General features: G+C 38.9%; 1 protein-coding gene across 2 annotated transcripts in view; it reads right to left on the reverse strand.

The window, feature by feature from the left end:
• calcr (calcitonin receptor) overlaps positions 1 to 23,027 on the reverse strand; it is a 44,015-nt gene that overhangs the window by 17,491 nt on the left and 3,497 nt on the right. For both annotated transcript variants that reach the window (XM_029514090.1, XM_029514092.1), the window contains exons 3-9: positions 4,608 to 4,675; positions 2,647 to 2,782; positions 2,274 to 2,381; positions 819 to 904; positions 573 to 732; positions 329 to 439; positions 106 to 212 (exon numbers count right to left, since the gene is read on the reverse strand). In XM_029514090.1, coding sequence (XP_029369950.1) covers positions 106 to 212; positions 329 to 439; positions 573 to 732; positions 819 to 904; positions 2,274 to 2,381; positions 2,647 to 2,782; positions 4,608 to 4,652 — 753 coding nt within the window. In that variant the 5' untranslated portion in view covers positions 4,653 to 4,675. The remainder of the gene's footprint in view (positions 1 to 105; positions 213 to 328; positions 440 to 572; positions 733 to 818; positions 905 to 2,273; positions 2,382 to 2,646; positions 2,783 to 4,607; positions 4,676 to 23,027) is intronic.

The following is a 23,027-nucleotide window of genomic DNA, read 5'->3' on the forward strand; positions in this document are numbered from 1 at the left end:
AATGGTTAGGATTGTACTATAGTCTATGTAGCAGACGTCATCAGTAATGTTAAGCCTTGCTCATGATCTGTCTGACTGATTGGTATTTCATTAAAAATTCATGACCTTCTCGTTTGTGCTGAAAGCACAGAGAGTATAGTTGGTCCAGGCCTCGTTGGTCTCCGGATGACGAAACCATTGTCCATTCTCCTCACAGTATTTAGTTGCCAGTTCTATAAAAAGGACAATTATTTCATGAATACAATTTTACGGTTTCTCACCAGTGCAGCTGTCAGCTGATCATTAGTTAACCTTTAATATCGTAAAACCTTTGGACCCCGCTGCTCACCTGTGGAGTCTGTGTCAGAAAAATAATCAGGACAGGTTCGATAGGCCAAGGTTCCCGCTGGAGTATCATCCCAGCAAAGCCAGCCATCCCAGTTCCGACTACAGAAGAGACCTGCAGCATCAACAAAAACACATCGAAACACATTGAAATGTTGGCTGGCCTCTTGTTCCGGCATATCCAACAGCTCATGTTGAAACTGCATCGATTGAAAATCCTGGTAGACCACAGGAGACGGTAACAGCACCTGATTTATCATAAGGAGGATCTTTCTTCATTCTCTCTGAGCATTTCTTCTCATTTTCAAGGATATTTTTTTCTGGAACACTTGCTCTTTCTGTGATAGCCCCTGTGGTTTCTGCGGTTAGCTCTTCTGGAGCATCACTTAAAAAATCCAGGGTATCCTTCTGAGGAAAAAATAAATAAATAAATAAATTAAATGTTCAGTGCAAAATTAACAAAGAACTCTGCCCAAAAGTAAATCTTGAAATACCTGAAATGTGTCCTTTGAAGCTGGCTGACAGGTGAAACCAGTTTCGACCCAGTTACCCAGTTTGTCGCAGTATTTTGTCACTTTTCCTGTTCAGGAAAAAACTGTCACGTATTACCTATTTGTGCGTTAATGATTATTTTCAAAGCCTTATCTATTAAACTGGATTACATACAGACACATCAATGCTTCTGTTTTGGGTTCATGACCCGTTGATGATATCTCTATATTCTTTGGCTCTGTCTTTGTTTTTCAGCAGTAGTATGCTGGCATCATCCAAACCCATAAATCTGACCCTGAGTGTTGGAGTTACAGAACCACTGCGATTTATTTAACTTGGCACACATCATCAAACCTTATGCACAAAAGAAGATTTTCTATTTGGAGCGATTTTCTGGCAAATTTTCAAATGTCAGACTTAAAACCACATGTACGGTATATACATGACTGAGTAAAGAGTGAGATCATATTGTTCCTGACAACAACAACTGTAGCACAGCTGCCTAGTCTTCTCTAACAGCTCATCAACTGTTTGACAGTCACTTCCACCTGTACATCTCACTCAAAGCCTCATATCAGCAGCATGAGCTTTCAATTCAGGGGCCATTCGGGGGCATTTTGGGTACATCCTTTGAAACAAATACCTCTTCTGTTCTCTCATTCATATTCTGTCCACTCATACATCTCTTTGACTTTGACATCCCAGTTTTTTATGTAAATCCTATTTTATTTGCTTTTTTCCACTTTCTATAGTTCCATCATTCCTCTCGCACCTTCTCTCTTTTTATCATTCTGCGTTTCCAAAATCAGTCATGACTCTGGACCACTCAGCTAGACATTTTTGAGTCTTGTGTTCTTCACAATGTAAAAACTGTGCAGTCTTGTAGCCCCTTACACTGAACCAGTAACCAGATACGGTTATTACAATTCTTTAGTACAGATAAATCTGGTCGATATTAAGAAAGACATGCAGAATGCAGAATCTACGCGAGGTATTTAATATAAGGATGGCCATCATGGAAATATGGATGCCTACCAAATTTCAGCCAATCGTCGTTGAGCTATTTTGGTGAGGACCAAAGTTGTTGACTGACTGACGGACTGTCCTGTCCAGGGGTGCCAGTATTACTGATAAAATGAAAAGATGTGGCAGGACTCACAGAAAATTACTACAGCAGCGAATTAGTCCGCCATTATATTGACTCATCTACTCACTGCTCAACATGAATCAGTTGTCTCTTTATAGCAAATAGATCGGGAAAAAAGTGACTCCACCTTTAAAAAACACACTGACATTAAAATTCAAGTATGCAGTGAGGGTGGAGGACACTGGATTGAGTCTCTGTGATGCCTGCTAGCCTGGAATTAAAACATTATGCAGAAAATGTGTCCAAATTCGCACAAGTCTCAATTGAGCAAGCTCACTTTTGTGCACAGCTAAGTGCAACATTTTCTTACCCATTGGTTCCAGGCCAGAATGTTCTGGACAGTATTGTGTTACAGATGTCCCAGCTAATGTCTCACTCCAGCATAATGAACCGTCCCACATTTGTTCACAGAATGTACCTTTAGAGGAGAAAGAGGCAAAATAGACGTGAACACACACTTTCTGTGTCCGTGTCTTGTGATATGTATGTCAAGTGAGAGCATGAAGGCTTCTACTCTAAAAGCCCCTTCAGATCACTTGTGCTTGAATAACTGCTGACTACACCAGAGTTTTCTTTAGAAGGAATAATACTGCTCTGATACCAAGCTACCACCTAACAAAGTTACTTTTGTATTGCTCTCCCTGAGGTAATAATTCAGCCTTGTAATAATTCGGTCCATTCACCTGTTTGATTTTCTGGGTGGTCTTTGTTGGACAGCTCAAGACATTTGCTTTGACCCTGGCTCTGTTCCTCAGTCAGTCTGTGTTCAGGCCCGAGGGATGGGTCTGAGATTGGCTCTGCATCTGCCGCTGCCTTGCGCTGTGGAGACAACACAATGGTAGAAAACACTGACTTGGACCAGAGGAAGAAATGGAGATAAGGAGTTTTTTGTGCGTGTGTTTGGTTGTTGCTGCGCTGATCTACTTTCACCTCACTGTGAAAAATGAGATAAAGCTTAAACTTGGAAGATGATGATGAGCTAAATTTAGGAAATTTCAGTTTGATTAGATTAAGCCATGCATCCTTTTTATAAAATAGACATCACAACTGAAGAACAACCGTGCAAGTTTTTGAATCTTTGAGCTGATATGATTAGAACTACCCCACATTTTTAAATTTCAAGTAAATTTTCACCCATTAAAGTGTGTTTGGGTTCTCCCAAAAAATCTTAGGCAGTTTATTTTTCTCAATAAATCTTTTCTATTCGCCGCTCCGCTGTTCGTATTTTGTAGGACCATAAAGAATGAAGAGATATTTGAAATTGTGGCTCAGTGGAGGGTGAAGAACCCTTTTTGCTCTCAGTCATCTAGAAAATGTTGGTTGAAAATGAAGCCGGTCTCATTGTCAGTGCCATGCACTTGCATTTCCTGATTTTTTTTCACGTCGCTTATCCTCCATTTAGATGAAGCCTCCTACCTTTTCATTGGAGAAAAGCATGTTCATTAGACCAAATTTCATTCTTACCTGTATGATAACACCTTGCAAAGGAGGATGCTGATGTCCCATGTAGCAGTTTAGCAGCCGTACATATGATGTCACTCCAAACATTGAAGTAAATGACGTCATACATACGACCACCAGGCCACCACCAATAGAAACTGTTGACCTGAGCGAGCTCTCACGTCAACGCCCCTCCTGACCTATTATAATGCATTAATCCTCCAAAAGGAACATACACAGCATAGATATATCAGCCACACAACATTTGGAATCCAATCCAAATCCAGGCGCTCAATGTCAAAAGCCTGATGCTGAACAGAAAAGGAAACTGAAGCAGTACACTGCTTTCATTTTATACTAACATTGAAAAAATAGTGGACCTAAGGTTTTCTTCAGGGACAATAACTCATGTAGAGCATCAGGTTTTCTGAAGCAAAAACCTTCTAAAAATGAATGATTGGAATGATTGTGACATCCCTTAAGACTGTGGCTAAAGTGATGAAAACTGTCAAATTGTCATTTGTCAAGAGAGCAGCAACTCCATGGAAGGAATCATTTATATTTTATTTATTTCCCTTCATCAGGCAAATCTGAATAAAAACGACTGAGACATCACATTTATATTGAAACAGTTGATGGGTGATTGCACCATCCATATTAAGTTGAGTGACATAATCGTTCAAACTCTGGAGCAGAAGGAAAAAGCAGACCGAAAATCAGGTCACGGGAGCCTAAAATTATGATTTCACACACAGTGTGCACGTGAGCACAATCCACCAACGGCCACTCCAACCCCCCAAACACTTAAAAAAGAGGAAAAAAGGCACAAAACACACTCTAATATTATATCTAATATGAGTGTGAGAATTATTTAATTAAGGCATATGAGTTTAGCATCATTGCATTTTGTTCTAGACATGACATTAACCCTTAAAATCTTAGTTCCAACTAGGATTAAGTTGAGACTTGTATTTTGCATTGAACAAGATGAGCTAATTATAAATTATAATTATTCATTAAGTTTGAATGAAAATTAATCATGAGATGTTTGCTGACAAAATAAAATCAGTTGGTCGCAACATATTATATGTGTACATTATTTAATTAACATTTAATCCTTTGCTTATACACACATGTGCAGCATGTACATTGGAAAATTTAGGAGAAGAGGAGAGAGCATTTATTGAATTAAAAAAGAATTTACCATCAATATGACCCAAAGGATCAACAGGGAGCCCAATAACTTCATGTCTTCCTCTCCCAGGCAGGTCTCTGGAGAGGCAAGAGACAAGTTGGTGTTAACAGCATCTGAGAAAGTGTTCGACCATGACCAACTAAACAAACATTGTTGTATCAAATCAGAAGACAGCAACCGCAGTCGTTAATCTAGAATGCAAAATACTGCAGCAGATGCACTGCAGTTTGTGACAGCTCACTCTTTCCTTGTTTATGCGCAGATGTTGGAGATTTATTTGAAACAAGCGTGTCATAATGTCATTTTATGTAAACAAAATGAGACGCAGAAAACTAAAATTCTGATGGCCATAGTTGGTGGTTTTTAATTATCCTGAGCTGAGCCTCCTCTCCTGTAGGACAGCAGCAACACATCTGCCTGTTTAGTAACTGAGATTAAAATTCACTTCACATCTCTTTGCTCTGGCTTGTTGTCCCAGTTTGAGACCCATCGCTCTGAAGTTTGAACAGTTCAGACGACCTCCTGGTTTTGTTCCACACCCCATAACGGCCCAGGAGGCCTGGTTCTCAGCAGGCAGATGTACACGAGTGAGTCCTATAAGCCACTGTGAAAGGTTCGCAGGATTTATAGCATTTGTTTTGGCTCTCAGAAGCACACTGATGGTTGGCTACTTAGCATTGGGATGAAAAATAAACCTGGAACTGCATTAAGCCAAGAATTTGAGACAGGGAGTGTTGATTTCTGACCGCAGATCCCTTAGCTTTCCCTGGAAATGTCCTCTTTTTTCCATGCTTTCCTAAAATGCAAAGCTCAGGGTAAATGCAGTACTGTAGGTACACAACATATTTATGAATATCTTTAATATTGGTCCAAGCTGTCCTCTAGTTCCTGATATAGACTCAGAGAGAGGCTGCATCCATCTCCATCCCAGTCCCAGGCTCAAATATAGATCAACCCCCATTTGTGATCTTTTTATTAACTGTTGAATTGAATGTTATGAAAGGGATGCCGAACATTAGAGAGTATGTCATATTAGAATTTTGAGCCCACACCTGAGCTGAGCTCAACATTTCTGCTGAAATAAGAAACTATGTGGATACTGTAGTCTGCAGACTGAAGGTAATGGCAGTGAAGGACAGTACTTTTCTTTGACGAAAAGCAGTGAAGCAACGCGAAGTTCCAATCAAGGACGGAGGAAGTATGGATCCAAAAACGGAGCAGATCTATAAAAACCATCGTAATGCTGGAGCGGAGGGTTCATACCAGTCAATTATCAGCTAACCGCCTCTGGGTGTGCATGTGAATTTGTCTGAAAGTGTTCGAATCTTCTCTTCAACAGCCGTAACAGTAAAGTCAGAACAGGAGAAGTGACGTTCACTGAATTCATATCAGCTGCAGAGGTCGACGGCTGCTATGTTTTCTTAGAGCTCTTGATGTGTACTGACGGCATACAACTTTGAAGTTAAAAAACAAGACAAAACAAAAACAAACAAGCAAACAGAGGAGATTTCATGTCCCTGCTGTGCATGCGATGTTTTATTCAAACTTCAACCTCACAACTATGTTTGAGCGGAGGCTTCATTCTAAATCTACGCTTTTCTGTCATGTCCTTAGCTCTTTATAGACCCCAGGGAACACGACCGGCCATTATCTTTGATATGGTAGGAACAGGAGGCATGAAGCACCCATAGTTCATCGCTGAGAGATGAGCCCCCCCCCCCAGTAAAGACGAAGGAAAGTATTCAAACGGGGTGAGTGAGCGGATCTTTGGTCCCAGCTTCTCTCCAGGAACGCTGTTTAGCCGCTGCAGATCACATGAAAGGTCCATCAGTTAAAATGAGGATTTACAAGAATCTCTAACTTTAATCTTTAACATCAATCCCAGCTTTAGTTTGCTTCGCTGAAATGGAGAGTTGATTCTTGTGTGGCTGAAAAATAAGAGGTTAAAATGCGCTTTGAAAAATTGGTCTGCTTTGAAAAGAAGATCGTTTTCTTTGGTGCTCTCTGTTTCACAAATGCAGTATATGTGTGGCTGACTTTGAAGCTTAACGTATTTCATCCCTCTGTCGTATTGACGTTCCCATCACCATCTCTTTGATTGTTAATCCTTTCAACAAATCATTTGGAAATTCTTGTCTGATTTAAGAAAAATTTACTCACAAAAGAGACAGATTTATTTTATTTTATTTTTTTCTCAACATACTTTTTGGTGGTGGCAGCTATATAACCTTGGGCTTTCTTTTGTCAATCCAGGATTGTCTATAAACATTGATTGAAAGGATTCTGATGTCCTGATTTTAATGATAGTATTTTTACTATATTATTTGTGTTTTCTCTTTGCTCCTCCTAACCCTAACCCTAACCCTTTTCTCTCTCCTTTCTCCCTCTTCTTTCTCAATTTTTTTCTCATTTCTCTTCCTCAGACCTCAATTATTTGACATCATTGCAACCCTCAGGAGACAGAGCCACTCGCCTCTTCCCTCTGGCAGTGAGCTGTCACAGGCACTGTGACAACACAGATATGTGCTGACATTATATCAGCAATGGAGGACGCAGCAGCACGATCTGCCTTCCCACGACTTCCTTTAGAGCCCATCACTCAGTCTGAAGGGAGCTGCAGCATGAACGTGATTTGGCGTTCCCCGTTCCAGGCCGCAACAAATGATCAGGATTACAATGCAAATTCAGCTGGATTCATCTGACAAATGGACCGAGTGTGGATGTAGGCCACAAGGCTGTCACATAAATCTTGTCTAAAGAGCAAAATATTTGTGCTGATCTACAAACTATATCAAGACTATATCAAAACATCAAAAATCACACTTCAGATTAAGTAGGATTTAATGAGCCACATATCATAATCTTACGACCGTGACAATTTCTGTGAGAATACCTAGTTCAGGTGAAAATATCGGGTGCACTGACGTCAGAAACCATTGGGCCGACATGTATGTATGTAGAGGCGCTGCGTGAATAAAATCCGCGGCCATTGTGAAGACTGCTGTATTATGTTTGGCATTCTATTGCACTATTTCAATCATTTCCATGACACAAGACATAAGAAATGGAAAAACTCTTCAGAAAAGTCATATAGCACTGGATAAATACAACATTATATAAAAATCCCTAAAAGCTCCACAATATCTGTACTAACACTAGATACTTTGTTCAAAGGAAAGCCACCATGCCATGAACAGTTAAGTCTACCACCACATGCTATATAATGTCATACTGACCTAAAAAAAAACACCTGCAAGTTGACTTTCAAGCAATACTTAATGAAGTGCTAACATCGAAGTCAGATGCTGTTCTGAAAGTGATATAGATCAGGGGATATGAAAATGTTTACAGATAATGACTCATGCTGTTAAAGAACCAAAGAAGGGATGGAAGGCAGAACATTTCAGTGCTCAAACTCTGCTCTGTGAACATATTTCTGAGCCTGTGGCTGATGGGGAGGTGAAAAAGGTGGTGAGGGTGATGAAAACTCTTCAGCTAGGCCTGTTCATGTTTTTCGGATTCATCATCTACCTAAAAATACCGAATGCCAGTCTCTCCAATTAAGGTAGAAAGAATAAACTTGCATTTTTTTCCTCATCATGCATTTACCTCCCCCTCCTTGCCATATCCTACTTCCTCCCAATTCTCATTTCCTTTCTGGGCTTTTTTCTCTTTTGACTTACATGTATCTCCTACTGCATTTAATCTATTTCGGCCCACACCTTATTCTCTCTCTCATTCACCCGGCTCCTTCCCAGCTTCACTGACTCCCCCTTCTCCTCGCTCTCTTTCCCTTCTCCTCCAATCCAAAGCTTTGAAAGCCTTTTCCTCTTCATTGCTCCAGTCCTCTCCTTCTCCCCCTTTCCGGGTCCATTTTGAAAGCTTTTTTTTTTTTTTTGCCAACTCTCTGGGTAGATCCAACAGATACATCAGCTAGCACATCCCTTAAACATTAAACAGGTTTATGGTGACACATCATATTTTCAACTAATCTGTCTGTGTTCTACAGAATACGCTCAAAGAGGAAAGTCCCATCCCGTGTTCTGCTGTGTACGACAAAAAAAAAAAAAAATCAGACAGGAGACAGAGCTGTCTGCTAAAATACTTGAATTGCCTAAAAGAAAAGCAATAGAAAAAAAAAAAAAAAAGAAAATCCGAGAACTGATATACTACCATTCAGATTTAGAACCTTTCCGGCTTAATGGGAGATGTTGTTCAGTGGATGGGGATAGAAAATTACTACTTTCTACACTTTTCCATTTTTTAAGTGCAAACATTCTCTTGAACCTGACAATTCCTCTTCTCGTGCAAATAAAACTTATATTATCGCTGCTGCTTCTGCTAAAAACAAACTGGAATATCCTGGTTGGTTTTGTTGAAAGAGGACTTAAATGAAAAAATCTGGGGAATTCTGGACTGAGCCTACACCTCCTCCACATACAGACACGTATCAGAGCGTATTCTCCTCAAGCTGCATTTCTTGGGCTTATTCAGAAGTTGGCAATGAAAATAACCTCATTTAGCTGTTATGATGTATTTGCATAAAAACATTTGAGCTTCAGAATATCCAACACCTTTTTGTGCATGTTGTTTTCAGCTGTTTAATATGGGAACCATGTAAGTGGTCAATTCACTTTGATGTGTCAAAAAAAAACAAATTATTTAGAACTTGATAAATGCTTCTTTCTTTCTTTTTTTTTGTTACTGCTCTGCTACTGCTCTTTCTTGATATCAAGCCTCTAGCAGGTCAGTCAATTAATTAGCAATGTCTCAGAGCAGGAACAAAACAAGGACAGCCTGAGGCCGCGAGTCAGCTTGTTGATTAACCAGTGCAAACAATACAAAGTAAATGAGTCACTACTTCTGAATGCAGACTTTGTGTTTTAGTGGTCAGAAATCTCCTGGCTGTTTGTTTTCTATGACAGTGACTCATAACCAAATAATAAAAAGATGGCACAGCAGCAGAAAGGGATTGTTGAGGCCCTGGTTTAGTGTCTTACATCTCAAATAGCCCAAAAATGTGCAGCTGGTTGACCAGTGGAAGACCAAACTGATTATGACAAGGAAATTCATCTCCATAATCAGTAAACAAACGACGACGCAGCTGAGTCACAACGCCTCCGTCATGTGGATTGATTATACAGTTATCTCCTCCACCAAGACATGACACATCTTCTGGAGGACACTGTATTTAATTGCTGACACAGTCTACATAGCTGCATGTTGTTCACGTTTGAGCTTTTTCGTTTTGTGAGCACATAAGATTGATTTTTTTTTTTTTTGAAGATGCACCCGAGGACACCAGCTCCACCACCCTTTGATGAAATAAGTTGTTAGCCATTGAAGACACATTTAGTTGTGTGGCTTATGCTGAAGGAATATATTTATTAATTACAAAGCTGCGAGGATAGATGCAATGCATTGTTTGCTTTGGTGTCGCAGCTGTTGAAAAGAAACACCCCTTAGTCCCTGTGGAAACTGCTGATTTCTATCTGATATCGAGCTCCATGACATCCCACACGCAGGATTGTAAAGGAGGCTTGAGAAAAGAAACAAAGACAGCTGAGGAACGAGATTCTGGTCGTAGATCAGACGTTGTCCAGGTAGATAAACTGAAGCGGTTACCCAAGTTGCTGTTCTTCACTTGCTGCCTTTATTCTATTTTCTTTCTTTCTGACTGGCATGGACTCTTTCAAACTTTCAAACAGAGTTATTTCGTGTTTGCCAGGTAGACTAATGGGAACCTTCTCACTATTTCCTTCTTTCCACTTATAACTACGTGGAACAGGATGAAGCCACGGGAAGTACTTTTCAACTCCAACAGCCAATAATTCAGCTCTGGTTAACAGTCTTAGATGTGCCAACACATCTATCTTCAAGATGCTGCTTTTTCATTTACTGTGAAGTAACAACCCACATTCAAGATGCTTTTTCCCCCATTTCTATTACATCCCAAAATTAACCAAAATTGGGCTTTACAGTAGTTTTAGCAATCTATCTGGAACATGTCAGGAGGAAACAGTGTTGTGCTGTTGTATTCTTAAAGTAAGCTGTTGCTTTAAGGTTTGTACAGCATGTCTTTTAAAGTAAACAATACATGTCAGAGAAAAGAAACATCAGAAGTGTGGGGGCTGAGCAGGAACCATGAGGCTGTGAGGGACTGAGAGCTTTCTCGTGTACCCTCCTGTGGTGCAATTTTTGGAAAGTCTTCCAGGCTGGAAAGTAACATTTGTAAGGCATTTGTACATACATTGTCTGTTTTAAATCAATAAGGGAAACCATGTATTCAGAGAAACAAGCCAATTGGGATATATATAATGATATATAATGTATATATAATGTGTTGCCCTTCTCACCTTAATTTGTAGTTTTTATATGAGCAACATAATCATTCACTTGTTGCTGGTCGCCTGGCAAAACTGATATCTGATTGTTTAGCAACTAAATGCTTCAAAATGTTCACCAGCTTGGGGTTTTCTTTATCGGTCTTCCGTTTGGCGCTGACCAGGTGATGTATGGCCTATGCAGAGCTTCATTCACTGAGATGGATGTATGTTGCAGGCAGGCATGACAGCAATAAGAATAGGCCAAAAGTACACAATTTAAAAAAAAAAAAAAAAAAAACTAAACAAAACATAAAAACATGGATCTGAAAGACACTAAAACATTCAGTTGAGCTGAAAGGAGCTGTGTGTTTTTATGTTGTTATTTTAGCTTTTATTTTGACAGCCACAATGACATGCTGCAAAGGGCCATGGATTACAGTAAAGACAGGATGAAGCTTTTGTGAAATGCACTCAAGAAGTTGAGCCCCACAGCTGATGAACTGAGTTATAATGATAAATGAAGTGAGGAGCCAGAGCCATAGCTGAGGATCAAATATGAACTCCTTCCATCATTCTATTACATGATCCATATTTTCCAGGACAGGACCTTCATTCATTAAGTGCTGCCTTTTGCTAATTTCTTCCATTCTTAATTGTCACCTCTACTCTGTCTGTCTCTCCTCTGTCTTCATGTCAAGATTAAAGCCACGGTGGTCTTTGGATTAATCTGTGGAGGGCCAGTCGGTACTCAGACCAGTTTACAAGCAAACCTCGTCCACCTCAATGCCTGGTGGCTTCAGATCAAAGTTTCTTAAACCTTGGTTCTAATCTTTCTTTGTACTTGTGCTGATTTTCTCCTCACAAAAAAACATTTGTATGATAATAAATGGGATTTAATCAGTTTTGGAGTGTGAAACTTGAACAGCACTGCACAGATTTTACAGTTCAGTTGGTGTGAGCTTCAAACTGGAGGTATATGATTTAATAAAAGTTGTTATTTACAGAAGGAGGCAGAGGGGGCCCAATGAAAGTTATTATCAGTGGCATTTTGGGAAGCAAAAGATACCGCTTCCCTTGATTCATATGACACATTAAAACTCAGGATGTATTTTCATCTGTTCATCTTGTTTGTCTGTTGCTTTTGAATCCTGCAACTTCATGTAGACGCTGTACTAAGTTTTTGATCTGCTCTTTTGATATCTTATAATGTTGTGCCATCCATATCTAGATCTCTACGTTTCATTGAGCAGTTATTATTTTGCACAGAGAATGCTGTGTTGTTTAAAATTGTTTAGAGACTTTTCATCATCTCAGCTAGAAACACTTACTCACATTCTGAGAAAAAAAGCATTGAAAAGGCTCATTTTTTCTGAATTTCTGCCAACAGAAAATTTCCAACACAACCATGCCAGCTTTGGTTTTCCCCAAAAAGAAAATCTGCCTTACCACAAAATAACATCATTACGGCATATGATAATCAATGTGGAACAGTGTCAACCATGCAATCAGTGGAACTAACCAAGGAGGAACATTGGGATTAATCAGGGCACCAGCTGATTTACATGCTGGTCATAATTACAAGATAATGTCACCACATCCCATGGGCCGCTGCTGACATCCTGTTAGGTTAGTGTCATGTCAGTGGTTTTTAGTGTTTTGGTCTACTCTTCAGCAGTTGGAAACTCTGATTAACAAAGGTTATAATCATTGAAATCTTAAATTTGTTTTTGTATCATTATTAGACATTAAGAAATTTGATGCTAGCCGTTCCTTGTTCTTTATGTAAATCTGCATTTGCAAGGGTTCATTTCCCCGATGCTCTCTGAGACATTCAGAACATACAACCAATACTAACAATAGCTCTGAGATCAAACTCATAGTGTTGTAACATGTTTGTCATGCTAAGTAGTTTATGATGCTCATTTATTAATGAAATGTACCTGTACTAGAGACTGTCACTAAACATAACGGGATTTACAAAAAGAACAAAGACAACTCAGCCCTGTTATCAGGTTCGCTGACTACATCCCCTCCATTATATAATTACCTGAATAACATTTTCTCTTTCTTGTACCGGTAAACACAGGAGACTGTTAATGAAGGCAGGCTTTGTTCTGTCAAACAAGCCGCTCATTCCCCACCCCTGAGATCTTCTTATTTTATTCCCTGAACCGATTAAATGTCAATTTATACTTTCAGCCTCTCGGAGGCAGCATGGGCATCTTCACATGCTTGTGGACATCTGCCACTGAATGGAGGGTATTTTCAGGGGAAACAGAACCTTTTCATCTGGCAACCTATCCTCCCCCCGCAGCCTCTTCATTTCCTCTTCACTTTCCACTGAGTGTATATCTCATCTCTCAACCAACCAACGACATTTATTTGTCTCAGTTCCCAAAAGAAAAGGGCAGATGACAGATGGCCAAGACTCAGTGACCTATGCCAGGTATGGGCTCAGTGTTACAACTCAACTATCTTCAGCTCAAATGTACACGTACCTCAAAATAAATGTCCTGAAACACAGATGGAACAGTCTGATATTATAGGAAAAAGAATCAATACTAGTCTCAAGTCTGCATGTTAAATACCAAGCAGCAGGTGGTGTCAGCACCTAAGTTCACAGAGTTGTGTGCAAGTGAGACTGTCCTCCTTTAAGGAGCTTATTATGATCCATATTAACATTAAATCGTTTTGTGATCTCTAGCGGTCGGGGTACTCGTGAGAAAATAAAGTGATAAAGTGTGAAGTCCGCACTAAGTAGGAGGTTAGGGAGGATGGAAATTCAAGACTTTCACACAGGACGCTGCTGTTCATTTCTTGTGAGCAGTTTTCCCTCGCTCTTGTAGGCATTATAAGCCCATGCTCAGCTTTGCTAGTTAAGCCCTCTGGAAGTCCTTCACCTGACCAAGATCAAATCTTGACTTTAAGGAGCCACATTGGTTTCAATCAATGATAAGAGGGAACAAAATGCAACTTTAAGTGCAAGGAGCTGTGTGATAAGCAGACAACGGGCACTATATGGCTGCACAGGTCAGCTTGTTGAAGTATTAGAAGGGAGGAGGTGCTACAAATCAAAGATAAAAGATAAGCCCATCCGGATCAAGGATCGTAATCAGACTGAAAATGGATCCCAGAGGATGAGATCAGGGGTGCTGGGGGCAGAGATCCAACTTAATCCTCCTACTCAAGCTCAAACTCAAAACAGACAGTTCAAAATGCATCCCAAAAAAAAAAAGAGGCTTACTGGATGGAAAAGGATGGGCACCTACTGGAACAACTAACAGCTTTGGGATGTACACTGAGTGAATGGAACAAACATTGTGGAAGATAAATCAATCTAGGTGGGAGGAAATCATAAAGGGGACTGACAGAAATAGCTCTGTCACAGCAGCCACAGGGACATACGGGCTGAGAGGAAATATCTGTTCCGGTGGGTCTGAATGTAAGATTATTTCCCTAAAACAACACATACTTCACCTCTGCATAAGATATGCAAACACAACCTCAGTGCAGAGGACACACATCTGCAGTGTTATGCAAATGCGTATGAAGATAAAAACCAAAATATGTATGAAAAAAGTAAACCTCATGTAAATGTCTTCCGAAGACAATGAGCCTCTCTTCTCCATCTACAGCAGTAGTGTATATACATACATAAATCCTAATGTAGGTATACAGTACTCTCAAAAATAATGTTAGCACAGAAATCCAATCTGTAAAATTGCTCTCGCTCTACTTACAAAGGGTCGATTGTTTGTTTTCTAAAATACTTTTTTTTTTTTGCTGATGACACACAGCTGCTTGCTTCCCTGAACATAAATACAACAATAATATAAGAAAAACATAGAAAAATTTAATATTTGTCAGCCGCATAAGTTTAGGGGTAGATTTTTGCAACTTCAATCTCAATGTTATTGTTTTGGGAGACCTGGAGAGCATCTTCCAAAATGCTTAATGGTGACTTCTCACTGGCACCGAGAAGGGAGACCATAGACCTGAACCCTGTACTGGGTTCATCCCACAGCTTAGCTGTCAGCCACAGATTCTACTGTTCTATGTCCCCTCAGATCCTCAAAATAAAATGTAAATACGTTTACCTGCAAACTGCTGACAATTGCGTTTCAATATGCTCTGCAAATATACTGTATTGACATTACTTTTATTGTATTGTTCGTACACTATCTGCTCCATGTACATCGCAAATTATACACACTGGAAAAACAACAAGTTCAACTTTGACCCAAAACTCAGATTGCTGTTTCACTGCGGAATGAACGGATGAGTAAGCAATTTCCATGACCAGCTCCACCCTGATCCAATTCATGCAAAGAAAACATTGTGAATGTGTCAAAAATTGTAAAACCACCAAGTGTCACTGTGACGGAAAAATCATCTTTTCCTTCTTACCTGACAACAAGCACAAGAGAATGTTTCATTATTTATCAACGTATTCTGCAAAATACTGACTTATTCAAGTTTAAAGCTCTTTTGTCTTGCTTGATACACCACATAACCTTTACAGATGTTGAACATTAAGATGATGGGAACATTAAAAAATCTGGAGGTAAAGAATGCAATTATTCACCCGTCCCTATCACACACACACACACACACACGCACACATTATCTTCCTCTTTCACTACACTGAGTCATTTTCAGTGAAAGAATAATTGTCTGGGGTGAAAGCACGTCTCCAAACTGTTTTTCTTCTGCATATTGTAAAGCACATTCAATAGACATTCACACACAGTCCAGTGACTTCACGGCTTGCTTTTCCTCTCCATATAAATGCCTCTGATAATTACAACCATTTCACTAACATACTTTTAACTTAAACTATTTGTCTAGCTGTCAAGAGAAGGAAAAAAAGATCAATCAAAAAGTGAAAAAAGAAACACGTTTTCAGAGTGGTGGTAAAGGATTAAGCCTGACTATAGGCAGCAGATAATGACAGGGCTGAGTGCGCCTGCTGCAGATGAATTAAACCAAGCTCACATTGATAATGCTTCCAAATTATTAACAGACATGGGCGAGCCGACTTTTATCGTCCCTGAATAACAGATCTAATTACATCACCAGGAATGGGAAGGATGCAGTTCCCCTACAAAAGGACACACATTTTTCTCACAAAAATAGATAATATGTTCCAGGGATCTTTGTGTGTTTTCTCATTGTAGCATATCAACATTCACAGGGCGGAAATGACTTGTGATGGCATTTAAACTTCCCATTCTGCCCGTCGCCACAATAATTTTACGAAATAAGTTGAGGCCTGTTCAGTGACCCTATAACAGTAATTATAGTCCATAATTTTCAACTTGCGTCCCCAACAATGCAACATCTAATGCATTTGTAATGTGTATTCACCAGTGGCTGCTGCTAAATGCTAAGTAAGATAAGGTAGGAATTCCTTCATACCCTGTAACATGTCATACCTCTGTGCTCACAGTTAGACCACTTTAAATCAGATTTGGATTATTTACTGCATTTCAAATATGTGATGATGAACAAAACTCCTCTCCTTTTGCACACTCATCCTCCCCCCAACCTTCAGGAGTACTTTCCTTGGCAGACTGATCCTTAATAGTGTGTTTCTAAGTGTTTAGGAAATGTAGTCATATATTATTGTGAAACAAGTAGTGTGAAAGTGCTAGAAAAAAAAATAGCATTTGAAAATATATCCAAATTTAGGCTAATGTGTTAGATACTGAGCTAGAGCAGAGTTTAGCGTGGAAGCAGGAGTATACAGTTAGCTTGGCTCAGTCTGAAGTTGCTCAAATTAAACACTTTTTTTCGCCTGTATTGTGACAGGTGCGGCAAGAAACAGAAAAGCTGGAGACATGCAGGAACTGGGCATTTTTCTACAAGATGCAGAGAGACTCTACAGGCAGTGTTGCACAAAGAGAAGCTGACAAGACCCAATTGTGAATTGTTTCCATTGAGAGATGTAAAGCTGCTTTTTCTCTTCTGACAGTATCTTCCCGATAGATTTCCAGCAGTCAGCCACTTTTTTGGAGCTAGCTCCCTGAAGCATCAGGCAGCAGGTAAAAAAAGTGTTTCCATTTCACCTTTCTGAAATACATCTTCATCAAAGACACATAAAAACCACCTCATGCAAGCAGATCAATTATTTTGTGACATTTCAGCATTTTTCCTAAATCAACTTGTTTCTAAGTTTAAGGTTTTTTTTTGTTTTGTTTTGTTTTTTTGTTTTTTTTTTTTGGGGGGGGGGGGGGGGCTGGTAGTATTAATACACTTTTTTATATATAAAATATTGAACTATGCCTTCAAAGCTACTTAGAAAGCATATTTTTGAGTGGCTCCTTTCAGTAGCAACAAAATTGTCAAGATAGGATATTTCATCATGTACAAATAGCATCAGCTATTTACAGATACCCCCATTAAAACTCATTGTCATGCAAAGATGTGAGCAGTAGCACCCAAAGCCAACATAAATGTCTCAGGCTGACGTCACTGCTCTAAAAATAACTTTAAAGGAGCTAATCACTCTTCACGCTGGCCTCAGTTTGATTATAGCGGCATGAATATTCTTTTCAAAACCGTTTATACACAGTAAAATAGAAAATCAGGGTTTGGTTTAATTGATAGCTCAGCCTATTTTTCCTTGGATATTTGATCTGCCAGTGCATTCATTTGGCTGATGAGTTCAAAGTGATTTGTCGTAATACAATGGCAGCAGCTCATGGTGTTCCTGTGCATGTGGGCTGGAGATGTTGGGGGGGGGCGGTTCTGCTGGAGATAAAATGTGTATTACCGCCAGATCCATGTACACACAAACTCTGACATGTATTCTCAAATGTGAAGAGAGTCTCTCTGTCTCACATTCACCCTGTGTCTGATGCCATTATCATTATCGGTGCCATGCTGATGGCAACCTTTCAGAGCCCAGGAAGAGTCTGGCCCGCAAAGTACACTGCAATTTGCCCCACTATTAACTAATCAGTGGATGGATGTATACTGATGTGTCTAATGTTCTGCACAGTTACTGTCACAGTCAATCTCATAATAATCCATTAGCACAGTCAAAAGTTTCACGTCGACACATCTGTCACAGAGTTGGCTGATTAGCAAAGTACTAATTCAGTCATTTAGCAAATAACCACTGGAAACTGTGGCTTCTTCAATTAAAGTTAAACAATGTGGTTACAAGTATTTCCCTGGAAACATGAGTTCCTTGACCTTTTATAATTTTGACTACTTAATAGTTTATCGGATATTGTACACTGTTGTACAAATTGTTGTACAAATAAACATGTTTGAACATCAGTTTCTTGGATTTAGTCAATAGTTTTTCAGTAGATTAAAAAGCTTTTTTCTCCAATTATATTTCTATTCCACGGAAGATTTGATCTACTGTAACAATACAGTATTTGTTTAAAAAATGGTGTTACAGTGCACCGCCACCATGCAAATGAATATTTAATACCGTGTCAGAAAAAACTGAGAAACTGTAATTTGCAAGTGGGATAAAACTTTTCTAATTTTCAGGAGTACTGCATTAAGGAACATCTATATAAAAGTTTGATATTAGAATTTACTGTATGACGAATTACAAAAGTTACAGGCCTTTCTTTCTGCTTAGATTCGAGTAATTCTTCCACCCACCAATTTCTAGAAACCTATAATTACTTTGAGATATAATTAGTTAATGACTTACTTTGTAATATTTAGACAATTGATATAAATGGTTTTCAGATTGGCCCCAGCGACGCTTACGGATAAGCTGTAGAAAATGAGGGGGGGGGTGGTGTTTTCAATGCATGCTGTTGATGTCATAGATGTCATTATCACTTAAACAGCAATTTACATTAAAATATAAATAAAATAAATAAAAGGTATGCTGTCAGTGAAACTGCTCCACTAGGCTTTTATTTTTTTTTTTTACATTAAAACATTGGAAAATTATTTTATTTTCATGGGAGTTGTAGTCACTACAAGCCACATTGGGTATGTCAAATATGGACCAAGTCTGTCTAAAGGTGAATTAAATTGCTCTGTAAATGTTTTAGAAAAAGTGTAAAAAAGATTTTAAGAGAATAATGTCAATAATTATAAATAATTAATACCAACCATTTTAATGCCTAAATTCAGTATTTTCAAAAAAAATAAATATAAGACATATAAGATCTGATTTTTCCATCTTCTGTAGAAAGTAGCTTTGACATTAAAATAACATTTCAAACATTGGGATTGGATTTGCATAAAAAAGAAAACATCTTCCTCAAGATCTGAAGAGCTGGTTCGGAGTGAAGAAAGGCAGTGACAGATGGGCTGAGCCCAGGCCTGTGCTGTCATCTAGGTGAATTACTGTACTCCCCCCACTCCATCTGCACATCATCATTCATATCTTAAAGATGGCCTTGCTTTTTCAACTTTAGAGGAATAAATAAAAATGAAAAAGACAAAAAAAAATCGAACACACACATTCTTGCACGGTATGCTCTCAATTATCACTGTGAGGGAGGACCCTTTCTCAGGAGGCCACCCTCTCTCAACCACGCCTTCTTTTCCCACATTTAATATATTTTTAAAGAATTTCTATCTGAGAGGAAAATGAAATAGAATTGAATTGCTACAGAATATACTCTTATCCAACTTTTTGCAAAGATTCGTAACAGCGTGCAAGTCCCACTATATGCCTTTTGTCCTACATGGCTTATTCCCACATCGCCGCCATGTGCAGTTGGAGCGGGCACAAACTGCTGCTGCGTGCTATGGGAAAGCAATTAAAGAGGTATTTTGTTGTTGGACTCCAGCCATAAAATACAATTCCCTTTTGGGCACCATCCTCCAAACACACTGCATTGGGTCAGGGAGTAGACTGTGTCTGGGTGCTACATGCATGCTGTAAACAGACAGAGAGCGAGGCGGCAAGAGTGAAAAGGATGGTAACTGTTGTCACAAGCGCCCAGTGGTCTCTGGCAGGATATGGAAAATAGCAGTACAAGCTCTCCAATAGTCACGTCGTATTGTGACCTGAGGGTCAAAATGTAATGAAATGAAAAAGGGGAAATGAGTATTGAGAAAAGGCAAGGAAGAGAACATATTTTAATGATAACTGAAATAATTACATTAATTAATTCAGTTGGGAGAAAAATTGAGAACAGAGGCAATAGGAAAGGATGAGAATGACAAAGGTGGAAACGAGTACAGTCATGTGAGAGTGAAGAGGTTTTGAAGAATAAAGTTGTTTCTCTCCACAAGCCCCTCAGGCCTCTTTTTGAAGTCCTTGACGCCCTCTCAGACGATTGGAAAGAACCAGGCCTCTCTACAACTCTGACTCACCGTTACTTTGAGAACGATGCTTCTATAAACAGCAAGTGTTTTATTTTGGTACTTCACTGTGAAGTTTTTCAGCGTGAGATGTGTAAAATTTTATGAAACATTTAGGATAATGTCAGAATAGCAGATTAATGAGAGAGATGACAGCAGTGTGTAATAATATCCAAGATCACAGACGGCCGTGCCAAGGCTAAAAGAAGGCAGCCTTTGAAGTTTCACATACATCATGCGGAAAGTGAACTTGCGTGATGATGAATGTGTCTTTTCAGCATCATTGGAGTTGGTGTCAACTTGAAAGTACGTCGCTGAATTTCCAGAGGAAATGGCCTGATGCAGACACCAACTGACAAAAAGAAACTTACTATGCAAACAAAGCAGAAAACCACCGGGCGTAATTCCATTAATGGCTTTATATCCATTCCACCAATCAGGCGAGCAACTCTGACCTGGTACTACCAGGTCAGGTAACGACAGGAGTTAATACAGGGAAAAGAGCTACGGGTGCTTGGAGAGTGAAGCTTTTGTCCAGCTTTTATTTGAAAGGGGTTGAATGTGCTGTTGATAGTTATTTGACCTAAAAGACAATTTACAAAAACAGATTCTTTTATTTCATAAAAACTTCCTCTCATTTGCTAAATTATTGCTATTTTTCCTGATGTGTTCATAATAAGACTGTCACTACTGTTATGGTAAAAAATTGCCACTGTTCACTTAGCTTAGCTTAGTGGAAAGCCTGGAAACAACTTTTGGTATTTTAATGCAAAAAAGTGAGCTGACATATGGTGATTTTATTAGGTGTCAGGAACTGACTGCAAATTGTAGACTTTCAAAGAGAGGCAGAATTTATCATCTTGAAAACACAAGTTGTTTCCAGTTTTTATGCTAAACTAAGTAAAGTCTGTTTGGTGCAGCTACATAATTAGTTGAAATGTAGACTTGTGTGTAGCGTGTAGTGTAAGATATAAATTGTCATCAGTAAAAAGATAATAATCTTTGTCCCTGTATTGGCATACAGATGCATAGGTGCTGTGTGAAGAGTGCCAGATCCAGAAAAACTGGAGCCAAAAATATTCCAGTGCGTCACTAAATGTCGGTGTTTACAAAAAAAAAGGACAAGCGTATCTGTTGAGATAATCTGGACACCTGGATGGAAAACAGCAAGGAAGATCAGAGGAGAATTACGGTTGAACAGGGTAGAATAAATGGCTTCTTTTGATGGAGACCAGTCAGTCGAACTTTGAAAAAGACCGACTGGCAAAAGCAAATATGTTTTAACTATTCTAAAAATGATATTTTGAAGTCAGGCCAGTGACACGGAACTGTGTGCAATCGTGAATGACTGAATGTCTCTCTGAACGACAAGAGACAAACCCTTAGGGTTTGTCAGCCAAACAGGTGAAAACAATCAGAATCAGTTGGATTGAAGAAAAAGAAAAAGACACGAGAAAGAATGCAATTCATTGTGAAGGACGAAAAAGACTGAAAGGACAGAGCAGCAGCTGAGGTAAGAGAAAATGAAATCACCTAAGAAAAGGCAGATCGATGCGTCAGCCTGGTCTCTGAAATAGAAAAAAACAAGACCGTCCAAAGAAATGTGACAGGATTGGCTGAAGGAACTGTGAAGATGAAATGAGAAGCAAGAACAGAATTAAATGCTATCACATAAAGAAAGAACGAAAGAAACATGAAAATAAAAAGCTGATGAGACTCTACGACGAGAAAATACTTTCAGAATAAATCGAAAAGTGTCATTTCCAAATATAAGCATGTGGACATTAGCATGCTAATTAAATCCTTCATACATGACATGTTTGTTCTATTTACTGTCAAAGTCATTTTTCAGAGAATTTGATATATATATATTTTTTTAGTTTATCAGTTTAGTTAGTTTTTTGTTTTTTAGTTTAGTTTAGTTTTAGTTTAGTTTAATATATAGCATTTTGATGACAAAAGTCTTTTTTTTTTTATCCCAAGGAACTTGAAATAGTGTGGTATGACAAACCCAGTGATGGTTATGATGATTAGCTTGTTATCTGTGTTTCATTTTGACCTCAGAATGATTAATTGCTGCTTCCAGAGGGGTAGGTGTTAGATACAGCGGATTTAAATGAAACACATGAAAGTTAACATGTCTATTTTTGGAGAGTTTCATTTGCAATAAAAGCCCAAATTAGCAGCTTTAACCAGTCTGATGTTTTAGCATATACCAACAACTATTCAATAATTAACACGTCTAAGGAGTAAAAGGCACAGAAAAAAATTATCTGTCCTTTTAACAAATTGCTTTTCATGTTTTAAAACCTACTATGTTATTTTTATGACCTTAAAGTAGACTTGTGAGGTGAACATTGTAGAAATAAGGGAAAGGTGAAGTGCAGCGGCACGTTTCTTGGCTTTGCCAACAGATCTTGATGATTTCATTTAGTAAACATTTGATCAATCAAAGCAGAAAGAGAGCAAATTTTGCCTTTAGCTGTTCAGCTTTATTATCTTGAACGGCAATGCTGCAAATTGAATTCAGGTATCAGAAAAGGAGAAGATATCATGGCAGAGGAGACACAAAGACATCGCTAACGGAGAAAAATGATTCTGTCTTTTATATCTCTGTCATAAAAACACATAGACACACGCATTCATTTCTCACTGCCTCTTGCTGCATAAAACTGTATTTACTGAGCCATGAGTCATTCATTCTATTCTAGCACCACCTATTGATACAGCTGTAGCTGTTCAGCATGTGCAGGGCTGCAGATACAGCACTATTTTCAGGAGGAGGGTCACTGCAGAGAATACACCTATC

The sequence above is a fragment of the Echeneis naucrates genome, chromosome 11 (genome assembly GCF_900963305.1).
Source record: "Echeneis naucrates chromosome 11, fEcheNa1.1, whole genome shotgun sequence".
Classification (NCBI taxonomy): domain Eukaryota; kingdom Metazoa; phylum Chordata; class Actinopteri; order Carangiformes; family Echeneidae; genus Echeneis; species Echeneis naucrates.